Raw genomic sequence first — 24264 nt, 5'->3', positions numbered from 1 at the left:
GGGGGAGGGGCGGAGCTGCAGCATTATCTCCCACCTCCATGCAGCCAGTGGCTTGTGTCTCTCCGTGCCATGCTGGAGCCTCCACATTTATTTATTGAAAAATAAAATATGAAGATTTTTCAGAACTACAACATAAAATTGGAATCAGAACTCAGAAGTTTCTACCTTAGAGTAAAACCGTAAAAACTGTTGTGCAACCTAGACGCTCATGAAAAATGTTAAAATATAGTGGTACATATTACGCTCTAGGCTGATGTGGAGAGACACTTGTTACTGACAATCCCATAGGTAAGTTACTTTACTCATTTAAAAACCATATAGACTCCCTATCCTCTCCCCTACCCCTGCCCAAGTTGACCATTTTAACTGTTTTAACAGTCACATACTGCTAGACTTCTTGATAATAGTTGCCCAGAGAAACATGACAAATTGGAAAGATGTATCAAAAATATTCAATAATCAACTGACTACACAAGGATGAACAGGGAACAGACAAAAACGCCAACTTCATTCTCTGTCTCAAACTTGGAAAGCTCTAATAGACTTCACAGAAATATCCAAAGTAGAAGAAGAAACTAAACTCTCCCTGCAATACTGCTTATCTTTGTCAGTGTTGTGCCTTTCCATTCTTACTGTATCATTTCTATCCATTGTAAATTGTTTTTATTTTATTATAATTAACGACACATCAAAACAATTCTGTGACAATAGGGAGACGCATGCCATCAGTTTTGAGCTTTTTCCCCCCAGCTTCTAGAGGGTTTAAAAAACTTCCTGTGAATCTTAAACCAGAGTTCATGCTAGAAGGAGAAAAAGGCCAGTTCAGAATGTAAGAAGAATCCCTGGCTCTAGGTGACCCGGTGTAGCCAGAGTTCCTTTTGACCATACGCCACCTTCAATTTAGCTGGAATTCATCTCTTACCCCCCTACCCTCCCAAAAAAGTCTATGAGGATTTATGTAATATTCACCCACCTCATGAAGGATGAAAGAAAAATGAAATTTTGTTTATTGTTTTTTAAATTAAGGGGGGAAATGTTTGTTACCTTTGTGGTGTTTATGTGGCTGTTGGCAGAAAATACCATTTTACAGCACTGCAGGGCCAGAATCAGGTCCCCGGTCTCTGAAACCTTATGCATCAATTTGAGTACTGTTGTCTCTAGCCGGATGCCATGAAATCAAGGGCCAACATTTTCTATTTGGATACCTGAAGTTAAGCACCTGGGATGCAATTTTCGAAGAGTAGAGGATTTAGACATGCCTTCTATTAACAATAATGTAAAATGTGTTGAAATCCCCAAGATTGCTTTGAAAATCTCCACCTAAATTCATACTTTGGCACTTAAGTAGCTAGCCTGATGTTCAAAAGGTGCCAAGTCCACAATACCTTCTTGAAACGGGGCCTTGCTGATAGGGCAAGTACCAATGTGCCACACCTAGGATCAGCAAGTTCTTGAAACCTTTGAAAATCATGGCACTTATTTAGATTCCCATATAAGGCTATAGGTGATTAACTTGAAGCATTCATGTTTGAAAATGTTTGCACAGATTCTTGGTCAGATCAGATTCTTTTACCAGCTCAGAAATACATTTATCCACTTCACTAAGTAGGTCTGGACCTGCTAACAATTTGTTTGTCTGGGTGAGCCTTTAGAATAAGGAGCAGCCCCAAGGGAGGTTACTAAAGGGTCTTAGCAGAGCAGACAATCCTGCACTAATGTAGGAAGATGGATTAGGTATCCTGGAGATCTTTTCCTAACCTGTCATCTATAATTCTGTGCACAAAATATGCAGTCTTTCTGATAGTTTTATGCTTAATTGAATTATGTGAACTGACTCTGTGCCCCAAATTATGTACAAATTCATTTAGAAATATTTATCTATTTAAAACACTTTAGTGTATGTAGTGATTAAATTAACTAAGCAGTTTATGATCAGTGTCAGTAAAGTGATAGATACTCACATTGTTTAATTTGCAGACAAGTCGCTTTTGCTCCTCTCGTCTCTCTCTTAATTCGGTTTCCAGAGTCAATATTTTTGTCTGAAGAGCTCTCTCCTTGGATGACATTTTTTCAACCTCTTCAGACTCCTGTGATGGTAATGAAGGAAGAAAAAGCTATTTAATTACATATAACCCTGCATTTGAAGCACAAAACAACAAATAATTATTTTAAACTATTTTATGCTACAATTGATCGTCTTGTCCGTATTTGCTGATTATAATCCTCTCTCTATTCCCCACCTTGAGCACACATGGAATACATTCGGATTTAAAGTGAAATAAGCTGTCTCATAGGAAAATACTGCAGGAATGATTAATGGGGGGGGGGGAGTCCGACTCATCTGTGAATCTGTCCTGAACTGATACTTATTCAGAATCTGTCACTATTACTAGAATATGAAAACAATCATACAATTGTACATTCTACTTTACATAGTTAATTTAATGGAAACATTATCACTTCCGATATATATTTTTCTGATTGTACTGCAATAGTTACTTGTGATGTAAGTTCCTACACTTCTTCGCCTATTTGTTTTATTGCTTGAAATCTAATCTTTTCTGTTCATGACCACACAAAAACTTGCCAATTTTGAGTGTGGAAAAACCCTCTTCTGACATTAGGCTCAATATCAAAGTCCTAGTGGGCTGCCCATTCAAAAGGGAAATGAAAAAAGACAAGCTGAAGCTTTTGATCAGAAACTCTGTCACTTCTGCACATTTTAAATATTGGGTGGTTGAAGCTCTTCATGTTGTTTGAAGGAAAGAATTCCTTTGTATAAAGATGAAGGACAAAATCTCGGTCCCATTGAAGTCAATGGGAGTTTTGCCATAAGCTTCAATAGGGCTAGGAAATCCAAAGTTCTTTGTATTTATTCAGGCAAAATTCCCATTGACCTATTTTTCCACACTGTCCCCTCCTATGGAATGATCTACCTTTCTTGATTTGTCTGGCCATCACACCTCCTCAAGCCCTTTGTTCTTTTAAAGATTTTTCTTCATTTGAAAATGGAAAAACTGAAATCAAATTTAAAAACATATTACACCATATATACCTTTTTTCTGCCTTCTTCTAAAGCAGCCTCCAACTGTCTGGCTAAAGCATCATATTCTGCTAATTTCTCTTTAAGCTGCAATTCACTATGCTGAAGTCTCTCCTCTTGGTTTGCCAGCTGATGTGCAAGTTCTTCATTTTGTACTTCCATCCTTTCTAACTGTCTTTATGTAAAACAGATACACACATGAAATTTGATTACGAGGAGAAAAATGTAAAAGTGAGTGCTAGTCAGATATCACATTTACCTTTTCAGATATTCATATTTCTTCTGAATGTTACAGTTTTCCTCTTCCAAAGAATGGTTTCTCAAGAACCTGTTGTTGCCATCCATCTGTGAAAATGATGTTTCCATTCTATTTAATGGAGATTTGCACAGGACATTATAAGCCAAATCAAGCTTGCCTTATTCAAGCTATCCTATTAAAATCAGTGGGCCTACTTCATCACCATGGCAAGCAGTATTTGGCCTATATTTGAAGCAAATAAAATAAAACTATAGTAGCAGACTATTATTGTAACCTAAAGACTTATTATGGCATGAACTTAGGGCTGGTTTACCCTGCAACCTAATACATTTAGTTGGACAGGTTTAAATTCGTGCAAAATCTGGCTCATAAAGCCTTTTTTCTCCATTTTAAAATTTTGTCCTCACAGTATAAAAATAGTGCTTGGAAGCTTGATAATGATATTTGTTTCCTTACCATTTTCCTACATGTACAATTGTTCTTATGCAGGAGCAGCTTAGGAGTGCTGTCTGATGGATTTCATTAAAGCACCAAAGTATTTATTTTGAAAAGAGCAATAAACTTTGCAAACACATATACTAGACTTTAACTATATATATGAGACTATAGCTAGATATAATAGAAGAAAAATACTGATTATTTGAATTTAAATGTCATGTCGACAAACTAGTGATCAGATTCTGATCTCAGGTACACAGTGAAAACCTTGAGAAACATCACTGACATTAGAGTTTCTCTGTATTTAGGCCTCAATTCAGGACCATCTCCCTCTTCAAGAAATCATGCAAACATGAGATTAACTTTAAGTACCTACTTATTCTCCAGGAAATTAATGGAATTTACTTAAAATTAAACATGTGATTAAGTACTTTCCCAAATTGAGGCCTTGGACAGGTTTAAGTGAGAGCAGAATCTATCCTATAGCAATAAAGATGATCTTTCCAAGAAATTTAACATAAAATCCAGAGCTTGTATTTTTATACGGATCACAAAAATAGCACATGGGACCTCTTTCTGTTTCTAATGACATCATTGAAAGTTTTGCCACTGATTACCTGTCAATAAGTTTTAGGAGACTCTTTCTGGTTTTCCCCATTAATTCAAACACTTCCCAGAGCTCTGCTGTCATAGATTATTCTAGTCCACAAAGAAGATATATAGTCTGTCACATACATTTAAGTTTAAAATAAAAAAACTATAAGTTGTTTTTCTCTCAATGTTCAGAATCAAAATCTTTGAAAAATGAAATGTATATTAAAAACAGGAGGAAAAACATTCAGGCCCTTAAGAGACTATAAACAGTGATTAAAAACTCTAAAAATTACTTGGAAATCATCTTTTTTTAGAAGTCTGAAGTGTCCTTTTTAGTATATTTACATTGTATTGTACATATAACTTGTAAAATAGGATATAATTTACTGCTTTGAAATTTATGATTTGTAGCCATTTTCCTGAACAAGTATTGCCCAGCTTATAAATTGGGCATTACAATATCATTTTTTAAAAATACAGTATTTTCATTACATGAAAAAAAATCCAGAGATTGAAATTACTCCATTAAATATAATGGTGTCCTTTAGAACTGTATAGTATATTAACAAGGAAAACTTTCTGGGATTCAGCTGGGGATTCACGTTTAACATATCTAATTATTCAAAAGAGAAGAGGTCTGTCTTATTAGCTCTAAAATCTAAACGCAAAAATAAATAAGAAGAATTTTCAGTTAGGAACTGAAGCTGCAATTTCATCTCTCAACGTACAAAAAAATGCAGGCAGAACATATCACAAAGAGTATCACAATTGCTGCAAAAGGAACTTCTGTTCTATTAAGCAAGTATGTCGATGAGAGAACATTGACATGGGTTCCCTCACATGGCAAAACTACTCCCAAGCCCTTCTTCCACATAGTTTAGATACTTTACTATTAAATGGTTATGCTCTAAGCACCTGAACCTGTAGCTCCCTAATGGTTTTGGATTTGTCTGCATAGCTCCTTTTGTAAGACAACAGATTTTCCTGATACTCCAGCAGCCTCTCTTCAGCTACTTTCAGTAAGTCACGAACATGTTCTAACTCCTTCAACTGAGCCTGTATCTGGCTCCTCACCTGCATGGTAGCATTAAGGGAAAACAGGTAGGTACAAAATCATAAATTATTTGTTAAAAATTTTCAAAAGCTTTCCATATGATAACATACACAATACATCTAAAATTCTACACACATTTTTGCATAATGTTATTCCTCCAATAATAATGAAAAATGGAATGAACATTATGCAGGACCGGCGCTAGGGTTTCTCGCGCCCTAGGCGCATGGCCATTTCGCCGCCCCCCGCGCTGATCCTGCGGCTCCAGTGGAGCTGCCACAGTCATGCCTGTGGGCGGTCCACCGGAGCCGTGCGAGCAGCCGACCGTCTGCAGGCATGACTGTGGCAGCTCCATCGGAGCCACGGACCAACAGACCCTCCACAGGCATGCCTGCGGCAGGTCAACCGGAGCAGCCTGCCGCCCCACCAGCATAATGCCGCCCCCCAAATAATCCTGGTGCCCTAGGCGATTGCCTAGGCTGCCTAAATGGTAGTGCCAGCCCTGACATTATGGCACAAACTCATTCCTCCAGCCCTATATTTTAGTCAGGGCTCAGTGACACTGAAAATATAATGAAATGTTTAGGAAAAGTAACGTGAACATTTTCAACAAGCTATTGTATGTATACTGCACTCCTAAAATGCTAATTTGTAGGATGCTTAACAAAGCAAACCTTACAGTAATTTCCTTCTTCCCTGTCCAGCTTCCACAGCTTTTCATGAGGGTGGGGGTAAACTAGGCCACTGATTGGTATTTAAAAAACAAACAAACAAATCAGTCAATATGAACATGCTATGATGGATTCACAAATTGTTATAGTGTGGACCACCTCCTACCTAGTTACTGTCCTGGGAATGACTGCTGCTCCTGCTCTGAAATTCTCACACTGTGGTGATTACAGCAATTGCTTAGAGGGAAAAGTAATGTTAGTGAAGTATTTAATGTATTTTTTGCATATATTTATGCAATGTATTGTATATTTATGCAATGTAGTACCTGGAAAACAAGAGAGCCATTTTCTTACAACCACCAGCAAGTGGTTCTCAGGCCAGTTTGAGGTTCACTGTTCTACAAAATACCATGAAACCGTGTTATACTGTTTGTTAAAGTGGACTACTTACCTCACTTATCTCTAAATTTTTGGCTTCTGTTATTATTTTGTTTTCATTTAACACTTTCTCGTATCTAGCTTTCAATTCTTCTGCTTCCATTTGTAATTTTTGTACCTAGGATACAATACATTTTACATATATTTGCAAATGCTACTCCATCATTCCTTAAAGCTGGAAGCATTTATGTCAAGCAACAGCCTTTCATTTCCCCAAATGGTACTTTGGCATTGCCTATACTTACTTATTCATTTTCTCTATCCTCATAATTGCCTTCACAACTGAGTAGGCTGCAGAAACATTGAATATTACCCAAGCTGCTGAGCAACTGGAGACTGCTCCCTATTCCAAGCCATGTATTGTACTCATACAGATACAGAAAACCTATTTTGACTTTGTTGCCCCCAAACTTATATCTTTGCAGTGGCAGAAACTGTGACTTGGCACTATTTGACTATTAGCTGACTCATTTACTTGAATCCCTTGCATCACTCCCCAATTGCAATAACTGCAGTTTTCCTTCCTTGCTGTGCGACACCTGGTCAACCTGATGGAAGTCATCCAAATGTGTAAATGGCAAATGTAGTCTTCTGGGACTGAAACAAGACCAAATTACTTATCAGATGAGGTTCCCATTATTAATTCAAGCATTGCAGTTATTTTTTCAGAGGCAAACTTTTCTGTCCTGCAATTAAACTCATCTAACAAAGCCCAAATAGCATTAACATATTCATGTTAATGCACTTAGGCTAGGTCTACACTGGGGGGCCGTGAGGATGGCAGCAAGTTGACCGCTGCCATTCCCGCCTCTCGACACGGTGGAGTTCCAGAGTTGACGGTACAGCAATCGGGGATCGATTTTATCGCGTCTACACTAGATGCGATAAATTGATCCCCGATAGATCGATCACTACTCACCAATCCAGCAGGTACTGTAGATGTACCCACAGACTTTAATGAAAAGCCTCTGTGCTTATCATGAAAAAAAACCCCACAATCTTTGAAACAATTCACTTGAATTTACACAGGCACTTGAAGCTCACTGCACTTTAAAGTTACTTTATTTCATACAGTAAATAAAAGGCAACAAGTGGTTAATATGATTTATAAGCACCTATATCTTCCATTTCAAAGGCTTTGTTACGGCCATATGCAAAAAGTTATAAATATATAAATATGAATATATCTAGCCATTTCAAAAGCTCATACTACCATGTCTCCAAATTTCAAAAATTCTCATCACTTTAAGATACATGGGGACAAATTCATCCTTGGTGTAATGAATGTTGCCAGTTATTCATTAAGGGCCTGATGCAACTCCCATTGGAGTCACTGGACAGGCTCCTATTGACTTCAGTGGGAGTTGGATTGATTCTAAAGGGCCAAGGCCAACATTTTCAAAATTGTGTGCATAAATTTAGGCTCCTAAACACATTTTTTGGCACCTAAATGTCTGGTGTGGCTTTCTAAGGTGCAGAGGACCTAGAAGCTCCTGCTGAAATCAATGGACCACCACCTTTAAAATGATCAAATTGTACAGCCTTTTAGTTAGATAGCAGTAACTGAATTTTTATTTCTCATGGAGATAAAAATAGTCAACATTAATTTACCATAATTTAGATTTGGTGCGATGAGATCTTATTACAGTTTGGAAAATTCTGCTTGTGAAAAAAGTGCTGTTCTGTTTAAAATGTTTAATAGATTTAACAGAGAAAAATACTACTTCAGTTAAAAAGAGCTTTTACACTGCAGAATACTTAAAGGTAAACCCATTTTTCTTACATGTGTTTCACAGGTTTTCCATGCCTCCAACTTCTGTTACTTATCAAAAATATATGTGCTTTAACAAGGAATTTCCCTCTTTGTATTCCAATCTCTCCTCTATCTCATCTTTGTAGTGAAATCAAAATAACATCAATCATTTCCACTGTAAGAAATTCCTATGATAAAGAGCAAAATTATGGTTTCACTGCAACAGCAAGTAAGTGGAGAAACTGGGCTTAGAGGGAGAAAATTTGTTTAAAAAAAAGAACGTAATCAAGAGAAGCAGTGAGGAAACTAAGTTTCCTGGCATCATGTTTTCTTCTTTCAAATTTGCTGCAGTGTGACAGACCCCGCTTCACAGAAAATATTTTGAAAGGACAACTCTGAATATAAAATGCCAAATTAACTGGTAATATAATGGCTCATTATCCACCATGGAGAACGAGCTGCAGCTGTTGTGTGGGGGCAGTTAATTGTCCAATCTCCTCCCTCTCAAAACAGTGGGTGTCAACTAATGGCAGTCTATTTCTGAAAGTAGCCCAGCCACTAGTTTGAACTCTAATAACTACTTAAGGCTGGATGTGCTGAGGAGCTACCTCTTGACTCTTATAACAGGCTAAAAGTTTTATTGTAGCTCCTTGCTCCATAGGCAAGGCCTGTTGGCAGGTTTTTGAGTTTGTAATAAAACTGTTGCCTGGTCAGTAATTTCAAAATATGATGAGTTAGAGATGTCAATCAAGGGTGTCCTTACGCTATCACTGAATTCAATAAAACATCTAATACATCATGCTAAAATTTCCTCTCCGTAAACAAAGGCACATACTACAAAGGAATTGCTAAGGAACTCAAAACAGATTTGTAAACTATGGGCTTTACTGGTATTTCCCTCGCACTGAGATAAAATATCCATATGCCATATGAACAGACTGCCAAAACATTACTCTAGTGCTACCTCACTAGTCCCCGGACTGTTACCAGATGTCCTGGTCTGTGGGGATCTTTTTTCAGATGATGAGCTTGGAGAGGCTGTTTGAAGGCCAGAAGAAGGAGTTCAGGAAAGATTTATTTCAGGATGGGGTCCTCATCAAGTAAGGGTTGTAGTAGTTTGATGATACCATGTATAGGTTCCAGTGTGGGGTGGTAGGCGACAACTAAGGGTGTGCAGTTGGAATGGGTTTTATATCTGTACTGAAGCAGGTTCTCTCCAGGTATTCGGGTGGTCCATTCCATGATGCGATCTACTTTTCAGGTGGAGTGTCCTTGTTTGGTGAAGGTGGTTTTGAGTATTTTAAGATGTATATCCTGGACTTTCTCCTTGGAGCATAGTCTGTGGTATCTGAGTGCTTGGCTTTAAATAACAGATTTCTTGGTGTGTTTGGGGTGATTAATGGATCTATCAAAGTAAGTGTGGTGATCCGTGGGTTTCTTGTACAGAATTGTCTCTAGGGTTCCATTGAAGCTGATCATTGTGTCCAAGAAGTTGATGCTAGCAACAGAGTGTTCCAGAGAGTGTTTAACGGGTTGATGGTGGTTATTGAAGTCATGGTGGGAATCTATGAGGGAACTTAAGTCATCTTAAATATCATTGATGTATCTCAGGTATATCATTGGTTTCATGGTGCATTTGTCCAAATAAATTTCTTCAAGGTATTATCTGTTATCTATATCCAGGTACTCAGATACCATTGACTATGCTCCAAGGAGAAAGTCTGGGATAGACACCTTAAATCACTCAAAACCACCTTCACTAAACAAGAACAGTCCACTAGAGAAGTAGATCGCATCATGGAACAGGCCACCCAAATACCCTGAGAGAACCTGCTTCAGTGCAGAAATACACCCCACTCTGACAGCACACCCCTAGTTGTCACCTACCACCCCATACTGGAATACATAAGGGGTATCATCAAACAACTATAATCCATATTTGATGGGGACCCCATCCTGAAAAATCTTACCTGACCCCCCTCTTCCGGCCTTCAAACAACCCCCGCACAACCTCTCTAAGCTCATCACCAGATGCAACTGCCCCACAGACCAGAACAGCAACTCAGAGCGACACCAGATCCTGACAGAACAACAGATGCAAAAACTGCAGGTGGTATCTCCACTATTACTATGATTAACACCCCCTACAACACACCTTTCAAGATCCATGGATCCTACACATGCTTATCACAGCATGTGGTGTACCTCATACAGTACACTAAATGCCCCAGTAACAACTGTGTGGGTGAAACCACACAAATACTACAGTCTCGAATGAACTCACACAGCAAACTGATAAAAGACAAAAACACCATATCACCTGTGAGTGAACACTAAATCTGACCTATCAGTCCTCATCCTCAAAGGAAACCTGCACAATAATACTCTCAAAAGGAGAGCCTAGGAACTTAAATTCATAACTTTGCTAGACACTATAGCCTTGTCTTCACTACAAAGTTTTGTCAGCAGGGGAGCTGTATACACTACAGAGCTACTTTGGGCAGCAAAACACTGCTGTTTTGCCAACAAGATAAAACCACCTCGATGAGAGGCATAAAGCTTTTTGTGGCAAAGTTAAAGCGACAAAGTGTCAGGTCAGTGTAGACGCTGCTGTTTGTTTTGTCAACATAACTGGCTTCCACCAGTATCCTACAATGCATGCAGTGATCACTCTGCTCACTGTTTTGATCTCTGCTGCCCTGAAGGCATGCGTCCCTCCCCTTTCAAGACTCCAGGACAGCTGAACATGCTGCTCTGCTCTGGGAACAAAGAGCAAATCATTAACTTGGAATGCTCCAGTTGTGCCCTGCACTAGGAACACAGCAGCAGGCAGACTGCTGTTGCGGGGAGTGGAGGGTGGGTGGGTAGGGATTGCTGTGCTGCTTTGACATTCCTTAGCATTCAGAGCTGTTCAGGATGCCACCCCTGGCAGCGGAGGAGGCTGTAGGAGAACTCAGAGGGAATCACAGAACCAAAGGCAGGCAGGAAGAGCAGGTTGCTTCGAGAGGGACTGCTGTGCCGAGCAGGGCCGGGGGGGAGACATTGAGGGGCATATCCCCCTCCCCTGCCTCAGGGTAGGTCAGTTGGTCTGTTGTCTCCCTCGCCCTGGATACACCACTCTCCTGTCTCTCCCCACACCACTTCAGTTGAAAAGCAGCTGATAATCTACTAGGATGCCCATGGAAAGATGGGATTGAGAAACCTGCATCATGTGACACTGCACTTGCCCCACGAAGCATTGCAAACCCTTCCAAAAGCATCCTGCGGCCAGTTGCACATTGGGATAGCTACCACAGTGGCCTCCTCTCTGCTAGTGTGGATGCACTCTGTCAACACAATGAGCATAGTGTGGACATGCAACAGCAGTTTTAATTAAAGCAGCTTAACTCAGGGTGGAGGGATAGCTCAGTGATTTGAGCATTGGCCTACTAAACCTAAGGTTGTGAGTTCAATCCTTGAAGGGGGACACTTAGGGATCTGGAGCAAAATCAGTGCTTGGCCCTGCGAGTAGAGACAGGGGGCTAGACTCAATGACCTTTCAGGGTCCTTTCCAGTTCAATGAGATAGGTATATCTCCTTTTTTTTTTTTTTTAAATTATTTTATAACTTTTGCCAACAAAACTTTGTAGTATAGACAAGGCTCCTCCCCACTTTTTGTACTATGACCACAGGGATGCTAATAGAGCACTTCACCATCAATAGTCCCATGGAATACGTACTAACTACTTACGTTAAACTGTTCAACCTCATATTTAGCTGTGACACTCATGGCTTCACTTGCAGATATAGAACGCTGTGAGTTAAACCAGCCTTAGGAAAGCGCAGTAGGGAAAGTGCTGCAGTCTGTCCACACTGACAGCTGCTTGTGCACTGGCGTGGCCACATCTGCGGCACTTGCAGTGGCATTGGGAGTGGTGCCTTATGGGCAGCTATCCCGGCATGCAAGTGACTGCAACGTGCTTTTCAAATGGGGGGTGTGTATGTGGGGGGAGAGAGAGTGGATTTTAGGGGGGCTGAGAGCATGTCAGCATGCCGTCTTGTAAGTTCAGACAGCAGCAGACCCCCTCTCCCCTGCCTCTCTCTCTCACACACGGCATTCCACACTAATTTGTCTCGGAGCATACTTATCTGTCTCAGCAAATAAGCAGCCAGTTGTCAGAAACAGAGCTTTCAAACAGCATATTCGTATTCCTACAGTGAGTTCAAAATAATGACAAGAGTAGCCACTTGACTTATGGGGATTATGGGACGTTTCCGGAGGCTGGTCAGAGCGCAATAATACAACACCTCATCCACACTGGCACCACGGCGCTCCAGCAGGGGCGCAGCAAACGTTATTCCACTAGCCAAGGTAGAGTACCAGCAGCCCTGTAGCTGCTGAGTCAGAGCGCTCTATGTGCCTTGCCAGTGTGGATGGGTAGGGAGCTAGTGCGCCCAGTGCTCCTTTATTGCACTGTAACTCGCAAGTGTAGCCAAGCCCTCAGTACCTTTTCCAGACCTGAGGAAGACCTCTATGTAGCTCAAAAGCTTGTGTCTTTCACCAACTGAAGATATTACCTCATCCGCCTTGTCTCTGAAATATGATCCTCATCATTATCTCAAAACTGCATATTGACATAAAACTGATACTTAAGCCTTCCAGGTCCATTAGTCACCTGAGTTTTATACTGTTCAGCAAGGTTTTCCTGCTGCTTTACTTTTTCTTGCAGATTTAAGAGTTCAGCTTCAGCCGAAACAGTGTTGTCTTCCAAAGCAGCAAGTAAAGCCTAGATTAAAATACACAGAAAATAAATATTTTATTCTTGTTCTAGGCAATACACTTTTTTTTCTGACAGTGGAGAATTAAGAAATCAAAGCACCATCAGCACTATTATATAACTAGCAATTAAACTACTAGTATTTAATTGTACATGATTACATTTTGTTATTTTGCATGGTAAGTAACTGTGACAAACTCATTTAAATCTGTCAACTTTCATTCATATTTGATCCAGAGTAGAAATACTATACAAAAGACATAAATCCTGTCATTTTAAAGACAGACTGAGTGTGAGTTAATCTAACTCGAGGGCAAACCAAGATCCAATCAGCTTGATTCTCTGGCTGACTAAGATGCAGGCAAAATCAAAGAGGCATTTGAAAGCCTTGATTTTAAAAAAGAAAAATTTGGAATTATTTTCCAAGTTGGAAGGGCTGTTGGATGTTAAAGACTTTAGGGGATAATAGTCACTATACAGAGAACAGAGACTATTACACTCCCCCCAGGCAGTGGAATATATTGATCAAACAATATATTGTTGAATTGCCTATGTAACCTTGACTGGCATGTCTGATATGATGATGAATTCTGGAACATCTTTATAGTCTGTGACCACTTTCAACATTAAAGTACAGGGATCTGAAAGGATAGCAGTGATGTACTTGAAACCAGAGAATGTGATTCTCAGTATATGTCTACACTTCAAGCTAGGAGTGTGATTCCCAACTTGAGGAGAAATACTCACACTAGTTCTGATCAAGCTACCATGCTAAAAACAGAATGTAGCTGTGGCAGCACAAGCAGTGGGATGGGCTAGCAGCCCTGAGTATGAGCCTGGGGTCTTGGATGGGAAGGTACTCGTGGCAGCTAGGCCCTCCGCTGCTCATGGCTACACTCTAGTTTTATCATGGTAGCTTGTTCAGAACATGAGTATTTCTTCTTGAGCTGGGAATCACACCCCCAAGCTCCAATTCCAAGTGTAGGCATACTCTGAAAGGCTAGAAGGACAAAAGGAAAAAGTACTTTCTAGACATGTTTAGGTTTTTTAAAACTTTTATTATAACTAAACGCAGACCAGATATTATGTATACTATTTATTTTATTCTAAGATGATCATCTTCTTCACTCTTAATCTTGTTTTTAATTGGATCTCTCAAGACTTACTGTTTGGGAATTTCACATAAAGTCAGATGCCATTTGAACTATGTATGCAGCAATAAAATGACTTGAATGGTAAAGAAGCTTTCTTGTTACAAACTGGATTTCAGTATTTGTAGATCAGATGACATATGAACTAGGCATCTTTTGATGTAATTAACAATTAAATAATAATTGTGAATATAATCTTTGGAGGAGTGGGATGAAAAGTGGCCACCCACACGCCCCAGTGATTGGTTTTTCAGTGTGTAAAGCTTTGGTTTACAGGAAAAGGCCACAATGGATATCCAGGATCAAGAATATGAGCCACAGAAAAAGAATAGTAGGATAGGTAGCAGCAAAACCAGCAAAGGGAAGTCCTAGAGACTCTTATCAAATTGTGCCAAGCAAGTTTGAAATCTCCCTAACTTAATTTGAAACTAGCTATTAAAAGTCAACTCAGTTCCCATGTTTGGAACATTAGTAAAATTTTGTTTCAAGTTAAAAGGGTAACTATTAGTTAAGTAATCATATAAATAATGATAATGAAAAGGACGGAAGGTAGTGTGGTTAAGATACAGGACTGGGAGATCAAAGACCTATTCCTAGCTGTGCCAGAGATTTCCTGTGTTAACCTATCAATGTTTCATTTTCACCACTTCAAAATGGGGATGAGAATATCTACTTCACAAAGGTCTTGTGATGTTTAGTTCATTAATACCTGAAAGCTCTTTGAGGTCCTTGGATGGAAGGTACTGGATAAGTGCACAGTTTATTAAAGGAGGCCTCGAGATATTAAAAATGTATAGTAATAACAAAATTTGAATTAAATCTAGGTACTCTTTATTTTAAAAATACATCAGGTATCCAGGGTTATTGTCATACTGAACAATGAAATTATATAACAATCTACCTTTAATTTTGCATTTTCAAGATGAATATTTGCACGTTCTGAATTGATAGAATTAAGCTTTCCATGGATTTCTTCATTTGAATTTCTTCCACAATCTTGTATTTTTTTCAGGTCCTCCAAAAGGTTTGTGATCTGCCTTTATTAAATAAATCAAGAACTTTTGCAGCAACCAGCATGGAGTACTTTTTTAAAATTAATTTGCATATTATGTTCCTCTAGCAGCTATTGAAAAGTTTGTGGGGGTTTTTTTGTTTTTATTAAAGTAACTCCATATATTTACACACCCCAAATGAGCAACAACTGGAGAAGTTGGAAGTTCTTCAGCTTTTCCAATAAATGAGGTAATAAGATTAAAGGATATGAAATGGGGTTAGAACAATTGTAAATAAGCTGATTAGATGGAATGCACAGGCTCTCTTCCAATGCAAATATCAGATTATATATATTTACAGTCCAAGACATTATGATGCAGAATTTAAAAGGGGACTGCCAAATTAAAAGCCATCTTAAAAAAATTTCTTCCGTAGGTTACGACAGGGTCGGCTGTAGCAATTTCGCTGCCTCAAGCACGGCGGCACGCTGCGGGGGGCGCTCTGCTGCTCGCCGGTCCCGCGGCTCCGGTGGACCTCCCGCAGGCTTCCCTGGGGGGAGTCCGGTGGTCCCGCGGCTCCGGTGGACCTCCCGCAGGCGGCTTGGCACGCTGTGGCCTGGAGCCGGCCCTGGGTTAGGAATACCACCTTCAACTATTAAAAGTAAACCAATTCTACTTTACTTTTCATCATTTATACCAATTTACTTTTTGTACTACAGTCAAATTAGATAATGAAAACTGTCTAATTAGATTCACTTCTGTTTACAGACAGTTTAGCTTTCTGGTACTCATTCACTGGCATAATGTCATAGAATTAAAGATTGCAGCAAAAACTAAGCAAAGAAACTTTTTCTTTGAAATTAAAAAAAAAACACGAGAACGTTTTCCATTAAAATTAGGTTTTCTGAAACGCAAAACACCAAAACCCATAAACTTAATTTTGGCCCTTACAAACATGTGAACATTCTTCCTTAAACAGCTATTTGACAAAACAAACATTCTGCATGAAACCCAACTAAAAAGTATAGGCAGCAGCCATTAGTCTTATTTTACGTATTTATGACAAACCTATTGGAAATACGAACTGTAGTTCAAACCATAAAAATGTGTAAGGATACTTCTTACCATATGCCAAGGAAAAAGGCATTTTTAGGTATTCAACCTTTTTCTATTATATATTTTAAGATTTTAGGGAGTTCTGTTTCGTCTGTGAATACAGACAAATGGCATACATGTATGCACTGGGGGCAAATCCCATCCCCTATCTGCATGTATGGAAGGCCCATTCTGCAGTGGTCCAATTCAGTGCAGCAAAATTGTGAGTAGAAAGCCAGGAGTCTATGCAGGGAGGTTCTTCTGTGCTGCTGTGGAGGCAAGGTTTGACAGTGGGCCTGGAGAGGAGAATCCCTGTTCTATCAGTTACTACTCAGATCCTTCAGCTATTTCCCCCCTATGGAGTGTAACCCAAGTAGAGGTTACAGCAGCTCATAGCCTGTAATTGCAGCCACTGCTGGAAGGTGAGAGGTTCCCTGTGTCAAGCACAGTAAGCCCCTGTAGTAAGGAATGATGTAGAAGTTACTCTTTAGTTATAATGGAAGTTGTGTGATCCAATGAAGAGAAGGCGATAATGCTAAGATATGTTCCATAGTTGAAACATCTAATTCTGAGCACCAATTTCCAAGTTCTAAATTCTACCTGGGAATTTTAAATAGTAAAAACATGTATATGAAATTTAATATTATTTCTTATTCATTTGCAAAAAGCTTCAACAGTTTAACTTACTTCTTCAGAGTTTCAAATTGAACCTCTAACCAGGTCTTTTCTTCTACAGCCTTCTCATGATGATTTTTCCAGGCACTGGAAGCTGAAAGTACTTCAGACAATTTGACTTCCTGGAGGATATACAAAATATAGATCATGTAACATAAGAACTGCTTTTTAACTTTGCACAGTTCCTAAACACAAAAAATATTTTAACTTAAAGCAGCCTTAAATCACACATCAGTAGTATAAAATAATGTAAACTTAAGCTTGCAATCTCAAGAAGAGAAATTAAAATAAATTTTTAAATGAGGTAATTTAAATATATTAAATAAACTTGAACTACAGAATTATGAGTCCCTAGAACTGAATCAGAACTAAGCACTCATGGTGTTTTCAAGCTGCAGTCTACAGTATGACTTCAAAATTTGAGCTAAAATGCTTTCTTAGAAGAAATATTTTTGACTGTACTAATCTCTGAGACATAAGAATGACTTTTTAAAATAAGAAATCAAAATAAATGCCAAAATGAAATTAAGTCATAAAAGCAAAATGTTGTGAAAAAGAAATAATAGCTAACTAAGAGTTTCAAACACAAAAGAAGAAAGATTAGATTTTGTGGTTTATTTAATGGCAGTTGAGCTTTTCTAAGCAGTGAAGAGTTAGCTACACGTTTCATTAAAATTAACTGCTTTGAAAACCTTCACCTTAAACTTCACAATAGGAAAATAAAGAGAAAGTACTATGACAACACAAAAAAATTGAAATTGAAGTTTGACAAATGGCAATTAAATTAATTAATTAATTAAAATGTCCAGTACAACTGAATGTCAGCATGAGAAAACCAAGTTGCATCGTGTGATTTGAAGGTAAATTAAGCCCACAAGGCAGAAACAAAGCAAATTTAATTAGATCCTGATAGAACAACTAGGCAAATGTATGTCTACAATGGTGTAACATGCTATGAAATGGTATGACAAAAGCATATTCCCACCTGTTGGGAAGTGCAATGAAAGGAGACCAAGTTTTAAATGTACTCTAATGGGCCAACTGATTCCATTCAGAATTGTAAGCCACTGACTCCAGAAAGATCACTTGCAAAAGTTTTGATCCTCCTGGCCTTATGAAATTTAACATTGGTGAAAAAAAGGCAGCAAGAGGCCCTCAACAAGGTCTGAGTGACAGCTGAATGAGAAGGTTCTAACTTCATTTTCAAAGCTCTATAAAATTCAGAGCATATAGCTTACAAAGAGAAATTTGAGCATCTACAAGACATGCTGCCTGCTTGATCCATTTTAAAAAAAGACAATGGCTGAGTACTAAGACATCAAGATCCCAATCCTGCAATCTGATCTGTGTGAGTGGACACTTGTGTCTATTAACTTCAATGTCTATCCACACAGCTCAAACTGCAGGATCAGGGCCCACCTATGAATGTAAGGGAACAAGCTTCTCAATGATATTTAGTGATTAATGTGCATGATCCTAGTAGCATTAACTGGCGTATACCATACTGAAAGGAGACCAAACCCCCTAGAGCAAAATTCCAAAGTGTACAACCACATGGTCCAAGTCATTCACTAAACTGACTTTTTAATTTTGTAAACAAAACAAAGACAAGATGATCATGATGGTCCCTTCTGAACTTAAAGTTCATGCAACTTATCTAGCAATTGCTTTTGGATCACTGATTTTAAATTACCCTTCTCTAAAGTGGAACCAATTAAAATGTACCAGTCCAGGGTACAGTACGCTCAGTTAGTCATTACTGTTCTCCAGTGATGAGGCAGTCTTAATGTTTGATTGCACTTATTATTTTAAACAATATTTGATTATTTAAAAAAAATTTGATTGTATCAACACAGCCACTTACCCTCTTTCTAATTTTGGAAGTTAGTTTTTCAATAGATGCTTCAAAACATTCAGCTCTCTGTTTCTGGGCTCTGGTTGCTTTTTTCAGAGCTTTCTTCTTTTGCTCATTTGTTTCCTTTACAGTTAAAATTTGGTGCTTGTGTTTGCCAATTTGAAGCTTCCACTCAGTTATTTTCTTTTCCAGAGTCTGCAGCATAATTAAGCAAAATGAATATGTTCTGAACATTATGGGGTAGATTTTGAGTCACAGTAACATAACCATGAAGGGGAGAAAGACTTCCAACCCACCTGCATTAAGCTTCCTGCATCCCAAATATATGCACAAGGGTGAGAGCAGAAGCTGCGCACCCAGTATTTCCACCCACTGAGTAGTGAGAAATGGGGATGGAGGGACAGAGGGGGAGGAGGGTGCATAAGTCAGAGGGTAGGGAAGGAGCCAAATGGTGGGGGAAAACCATGAGGATGGGGGCACAGCAGAATGGGAAGAGGACAGGAATCAGTGAGTAGGTTGTGGGGGGCAGCAGCAGATGGGGACAAGGGCAGACTGGGGTCAGAGGGGCAGAAGAGTCTACAACTACTAGAAAATACTCCCCTCCAGAACCTGGAATAGAACCCAAGAATCCTAAATCACTACATTCTTCTGTTGTCAGCAAATAGCTCTGAAGACCACTGAAAAAGTGTGTTTTTCATCCTCCTCTAGTGGCTGGCCCACACAGAATATAACCACCTACTACTGCTATCAGTTACTACATTAGCTCAAGTGGTACCGGTATGTGCTGTGGATAGGTCTAAAATCTGCTGATAACCCAACCTGGTGATCAATATGACTCCACATGACAGAAACTTTGTTTTTCCAGTTTGTTTTTGAAAAAAATAGGAAATTACATTTAACCAAATATATTAAAAGAACATTAAGGCTGCATAGTCACACACTCAAAAGTTAGGAAATGCCAACACTGCCTTATGTGTATGCATTATAGTACAACTTTAATTACATGATTGCATGCTCTTTTTTCCACAGGACCCCTGCCTCATTCAGCATTCAGTGGTCTAGATGCACCTGCTCTGGGGATGAATAACGGCTGTGCAGCGAATAAGATAATTATCTACAGCACCCCTGAATCATTTGTTGTAGAAGTTAGAAGCACACAGTGAATGAGGCAGAAGATTGCAAGAAGAAAAAGGATGGTCTCAACGTTGAGTCCGATGAATGTTGCCCTTGAGAACTGAATTCTCTCCCTGCCTCGGCTACAGAGTTCCTATGCAAGACTGGGCAAGTTACTTGAACTAGATTTTTCATGGGTGTTACTATCATGATATTTATGTTTGTTCCCCTATATGGCATTTTTTATTTATAAGGATGCTAAAGGCAAATCACATCAAAGACATTAAAACAAGGTACAGTGACATTTGGTGAAGAAAGCAATCAGGTGTATCCTTAAAGCCTGCTTTAAAGAGGGCCCAAATACAGTTGTCTTTAGGATGGTCATCGATGGCATCAACAAACCACCAGCATGGAACTGTTTCTTGATGGACAGTCTTAAATCCACATTGATATCATCAACACTTTTTCCACCATGTAATAAAGTAGTAAACATGTCAGCTACATATACCAACCAGTCTATATAAAATCCTTTCAGGTCATCTTACAATAGTTTAAAGGCAGACATGACTAAATGTAACATGAATTAAAAACAGGTATAGTGCCTTCTCTTTCAAGTTTGGGCTGTGACCCTTCCTAAGGTGTGTTCTAGACACATACATAGCTAGAATAACATGCAATGTACTTGGTAGTCAAAAGGGGAAAAAAGGAACAATGCCACTTCTTGATATAAGTGTGAAATGACGCAGTTTATATTTGACTTTGATATTTATAACTGTGACTTGGGAGATAACATCTTCAATGAATGAAACAAATTGAGGAGAAGATTTTTATCTGTCAGTCTGTTGCTTATATGCTGGTAAAAGATATTACCTCACCGACCTTGTAGCTTATATTAACAGTTAAAGAAATACGTAGGGAATACAACTGTAAATCTTTTATATCACCACAAGATGTCACTATCACACTATGACTGACAGTCCTGTGTAGCATGCAGCTCTGTCCTTTACAAAGACTTAGGTAAATTTAAACTTGGAACTAATTTCATAATAAGCAGAAAACATTCAAGCTGTCTGAAGGCTTTGTCAGGGTATCAGCTGACTTCAGTGGGATATGGATACTTAATTACCTTAGACTCCTTTGAAAACCTCAGCCTAGATGGCTGTCTACTCTCACTGAATCTTTATGCAAAGATCAGCTTATTCCTTGAAATATACTATTTAATAAAATGCGCTAGGAGAATTCTAATAATGACACTGTGGCAGAAGTACAAAAAACAATATCCTTCAGAACAAAACATGAAATGTGTATACTTAATTTCATGTTCTGGAGTAAAAGTGTTAGAGAACAAAATAAGTAATCTTCCAAACTTGAAAAAAGAAAATCTATCCTACTTTTAATTTCCAAATGGTCACTTCTTAATGGCAAATACCATATATATATATATATAATATATATATTAGGGCTGTCAAGCGATTAAAAAAATTAATCGTGATTAATCGCCCGATTAAAAAATACCATTTATTTAAATATTTTTGGATGTTTTCTACATTTACAAATATGTTGATTTCAATTACAACACAGAATACAAAGTGTAAAGTGCTCGCTTTACATTTATTTTTATTGCAAATACTTGCACTGTAAAAAACAAAAGAAATAGTATTTTTCAATTCACCTAACACAAGTACTGTAAAGCAATCTCTTTATCATGAAAGTTGAACTTACAAATGTAGAATTATGTACAAAAAATAACTGCATTAAAAAATAAAACAATGTGAAACTTTAGAGCCTACAAGTCCACTCAGTCCTACTTCTAGTTCAACCAATCGCTCAGACAAACAAGTTTGGTTACAGTTTGCAGGAGATAATGCTGCCAGGAGATAATGCATGTCCTCTGGAATGGTGGCTGAAGCATAAAGTGGTATACAAATGTTTAGCGTACCTGGCACATAAATACCTTGCACCACCAGCTACAAAAATGCCATGTGAATGCCTGTTCTCACTTTCAGGTGACACTGTAAATAAGAAGCATGCAGCATTATCTCCTGTAAATGTGAACAAGCTTGTTTGTCTTAGCGATTGGCTGAACAAGAAGTTGGACTGAGTGGACTTGTAGGCTCTGAAGTTTTACATTGTTTTGTTTTTGAGTGCAGTTATGTAAGCAAAAAAACCCTACACGATAAAGAGATTGCATTACAGTACTTGTATGAGGTGAACTGAAAAATACTATTTCTTTTATCATTTTTACAATGCAAATATTTGTAATAAAAAATAATATAAAGTGAGCACTGTACACTTTGTATTGTGTGTTGTAATAGCAATCAATGTATTTTAAAATGTAGAGAAACATCCAACAATATTTAATAAATTTCAACTGGTATTTTATCATTTGAGTGCGATTAATCGTGATTAATTTCTTGAGTTAATCGTGTGAGTTAACTGCGATTAATTGACAGCCCTAACACACACACACACACACACACACACACACACACACACACACAAAATGTTAGTATTTGGCATTGCTCTGAAATCTCTACGGTGATATTGTTTTAAAATCACTTTCATTCCTATTTTCCAAAGTGTAAAAATACATCATTACAAAGGTTTATATGCACTATTAGAACATCATATCCACCAAGAAACAGGTATAATCACTGTTAGAATTAAATTAATTTCTATAATTAACTTATCAACTGAGTTTATCTTTGTAGTTGAGTAAGATTCTAGTAAGTCTAAACACAAAAAACCTGCATATTTATCTGTATGGTATTTATAAGGAGATCATTAGTATCCCAAACATCAGAGTCCTAGGTCAAATCCAAGCCTTATTACTAATCTAGGCAAGTTACCTTTGCAATATCACATATCATAGCTTTCAACTCTTATTGTTCTAGGAGGGCTTTGTGAGTGACTAAAAGACTCAGATTACGCATGTAAGATGATTTCAACTGATTTTTCTGACATATGCAGCTAATACACATACAATGCTTGGTTTAACTGCAAACCTCAGCTTTCCTCAGATTATATAAAATCTCTCCTTCCCCTTTAAAATTATATTGCAAACTTGTATTAATTTCCCTAGTTTCTTTAATTGTGCTTAAAAGATTGAATATCTAGCTAGTTACAACTGATTTGGAGCAACCACGAATAATTACTTGGCGATTCAGTTAAAATGAAATGAAAATGATATGCTGCTCTATCCTTCTCCAGTAAAAAATTCTATTTTAGAAATTTTTAATTAACTATACAGATCAACTGGCCAAACCTTCCCCCCTGCATATGATGGGAGATGACAGAGCACTTATGCAAGCTGCCACAGACCATGAATCGTAGAAGTGGCCTCTCCACTGGTGCTCCATTGCCAGTGGGGTAGGATTCCATGCTACTTTGCCCTGAAATAGAACCCTACACAAAGCCCATTTACTCGGCTGTTTTGTTTGAGCTCAGTTAGCCATAATTCTGTATTCAGAGAACAATACTATATGTAGTAGACAAAGAAGCTAATTTCACTTATATTATCTAGTATGTAGAATTGAACTGAAAAGAACCAGCAGGCATGACAGCCAGACCTATAGACAGCACAGACCATAAAAAGAGCCAAACAAAGTTGCTCATCTTTAATAAGGGAGAATAAAATATGGCTAACACAAGGTTTTACTGAATGTCACTGTCATTATTTAGTGTACAAGCAAGCATGAGTTTAAATAAAAAAACAGCTTGGCGGTTATATTTTCAGCAGTAGCAGTCCTGCTTGAAGTTTGTCCCAGTGAAAGTGTGTGCAGCAGAGACCATTATCACAATATTGTTCAGTAAGGCCTGGTCTACACTACACGTTTAAACCAATTTTAGCAGCGTTAAACCGATTTAACGCTCTACTCGTTCACACAACGAGGCCCTTTATATCGATGTAAAGGGCTCTTTAGATCGGTTTCTGTACTCCTCCCCAATGAGAGGAGTAGCGCTAAAATCGGTATTACCATATTGGATTTGGATTAGTGTGGCCGCAAATCGACGGTATTGGCCTCCAGGCGGTATCCCACAGTGCACCATTGTGACTACTCTGGACAGCAATCCGAACTTGGATGCACTGGCCAGGTAAACAGGAAAAGCCCCGCGAACTTTTGAATTGCATTTCCTGTTTGCCCAGCATGGAGCTCTGATCAGCACGGGTGGCGATGCAGTCCCAAATCCAAAAAGAGCTCCAGCGTGGTCCGTATGGGAGATACTGGATCTGATCGCTGTATGGGGAGACAAATCTGTTCTATCAGAGCTCTGTTACAGAAGACGAAATGACAAAGCATTTGAAAAAAAATCTCCAGGCTACGATACAGAGTCCACAGCACAGTGCTGTGTGACAAGCTAACGGAAAGCCAAAG

At 38.5% G+C, this 24264-nt stretch overlaps 1 protein-coding gene across 8 annotated transcripts in view; it reads right to left on the bottom strand.

Annotated features, from left to right (window-relative positions):
• The window catches only part of ODF2L (outer dense fiber of sperm tails 2 like), a 60588-nt gene that overhangs the window by 19974 nt on the left and 16350 nt on the right, over positions 1–24264 (bottom strand). For 4 of the 8 annotated variants that reach the window (XM_050962155.1, XM_050962161.1, XM_050962158.1 and 1 more), the window contains 9 exons: positions 18785–18970; positions 16933–17042; positions 15060–15195; positions 12906–13016; positions 6511–6615; positions 5250–5408; positions 3303–3388; positions 3056–3218; positions 1962–2087 (listed from right to left, as the gene is read on the bottom strand). In XM_050962155.1, coding sequence (XP_050818112.1) covers positions 1962–2087; positions 3056–3218; positions 3303–3388; positions 5250–5408; positions 6511–6615; positions 12906–13016; positions 15060–15195; positions 16933–17042; positions 18785–18970 — 1182 coding nt within the window. Of the gene's footprint in view, positions 1–1101; positions 1220–1961; positions 2088–2936; positions 3018–3055; positions 3219–3302; positions 3389–5249; positions 5409–6510; positions 6616–12905; positions 13017–15059; positions 15196–16932; positions 17043–18784; positions 18971–24264 lie in introns of those variants that run through there. The other 4 variants (XM_050962156.1, XR_007775454.1, XM_050962159.1 and 1 more) reach the window with 4 other exon arrangements.

This window comes from Gopherus flavomarginatus, chromosome 7 (assembly GCF_025201925.1).
Source record: "Gopherus flavomarginatus isolate rGopFla2 chromosome 7, rGopFla2.mat.asm, whole genome shotgun sequence".
Taxonomy (NCBI): Eukaryota; Metazoa; Chordata; order Testudines; family Testudinidae; genus Gopherus; species Gopherus flavomarginatus.
This window is presented reverse-complemented; position numbering and strand designations above follow the sequence as displayed.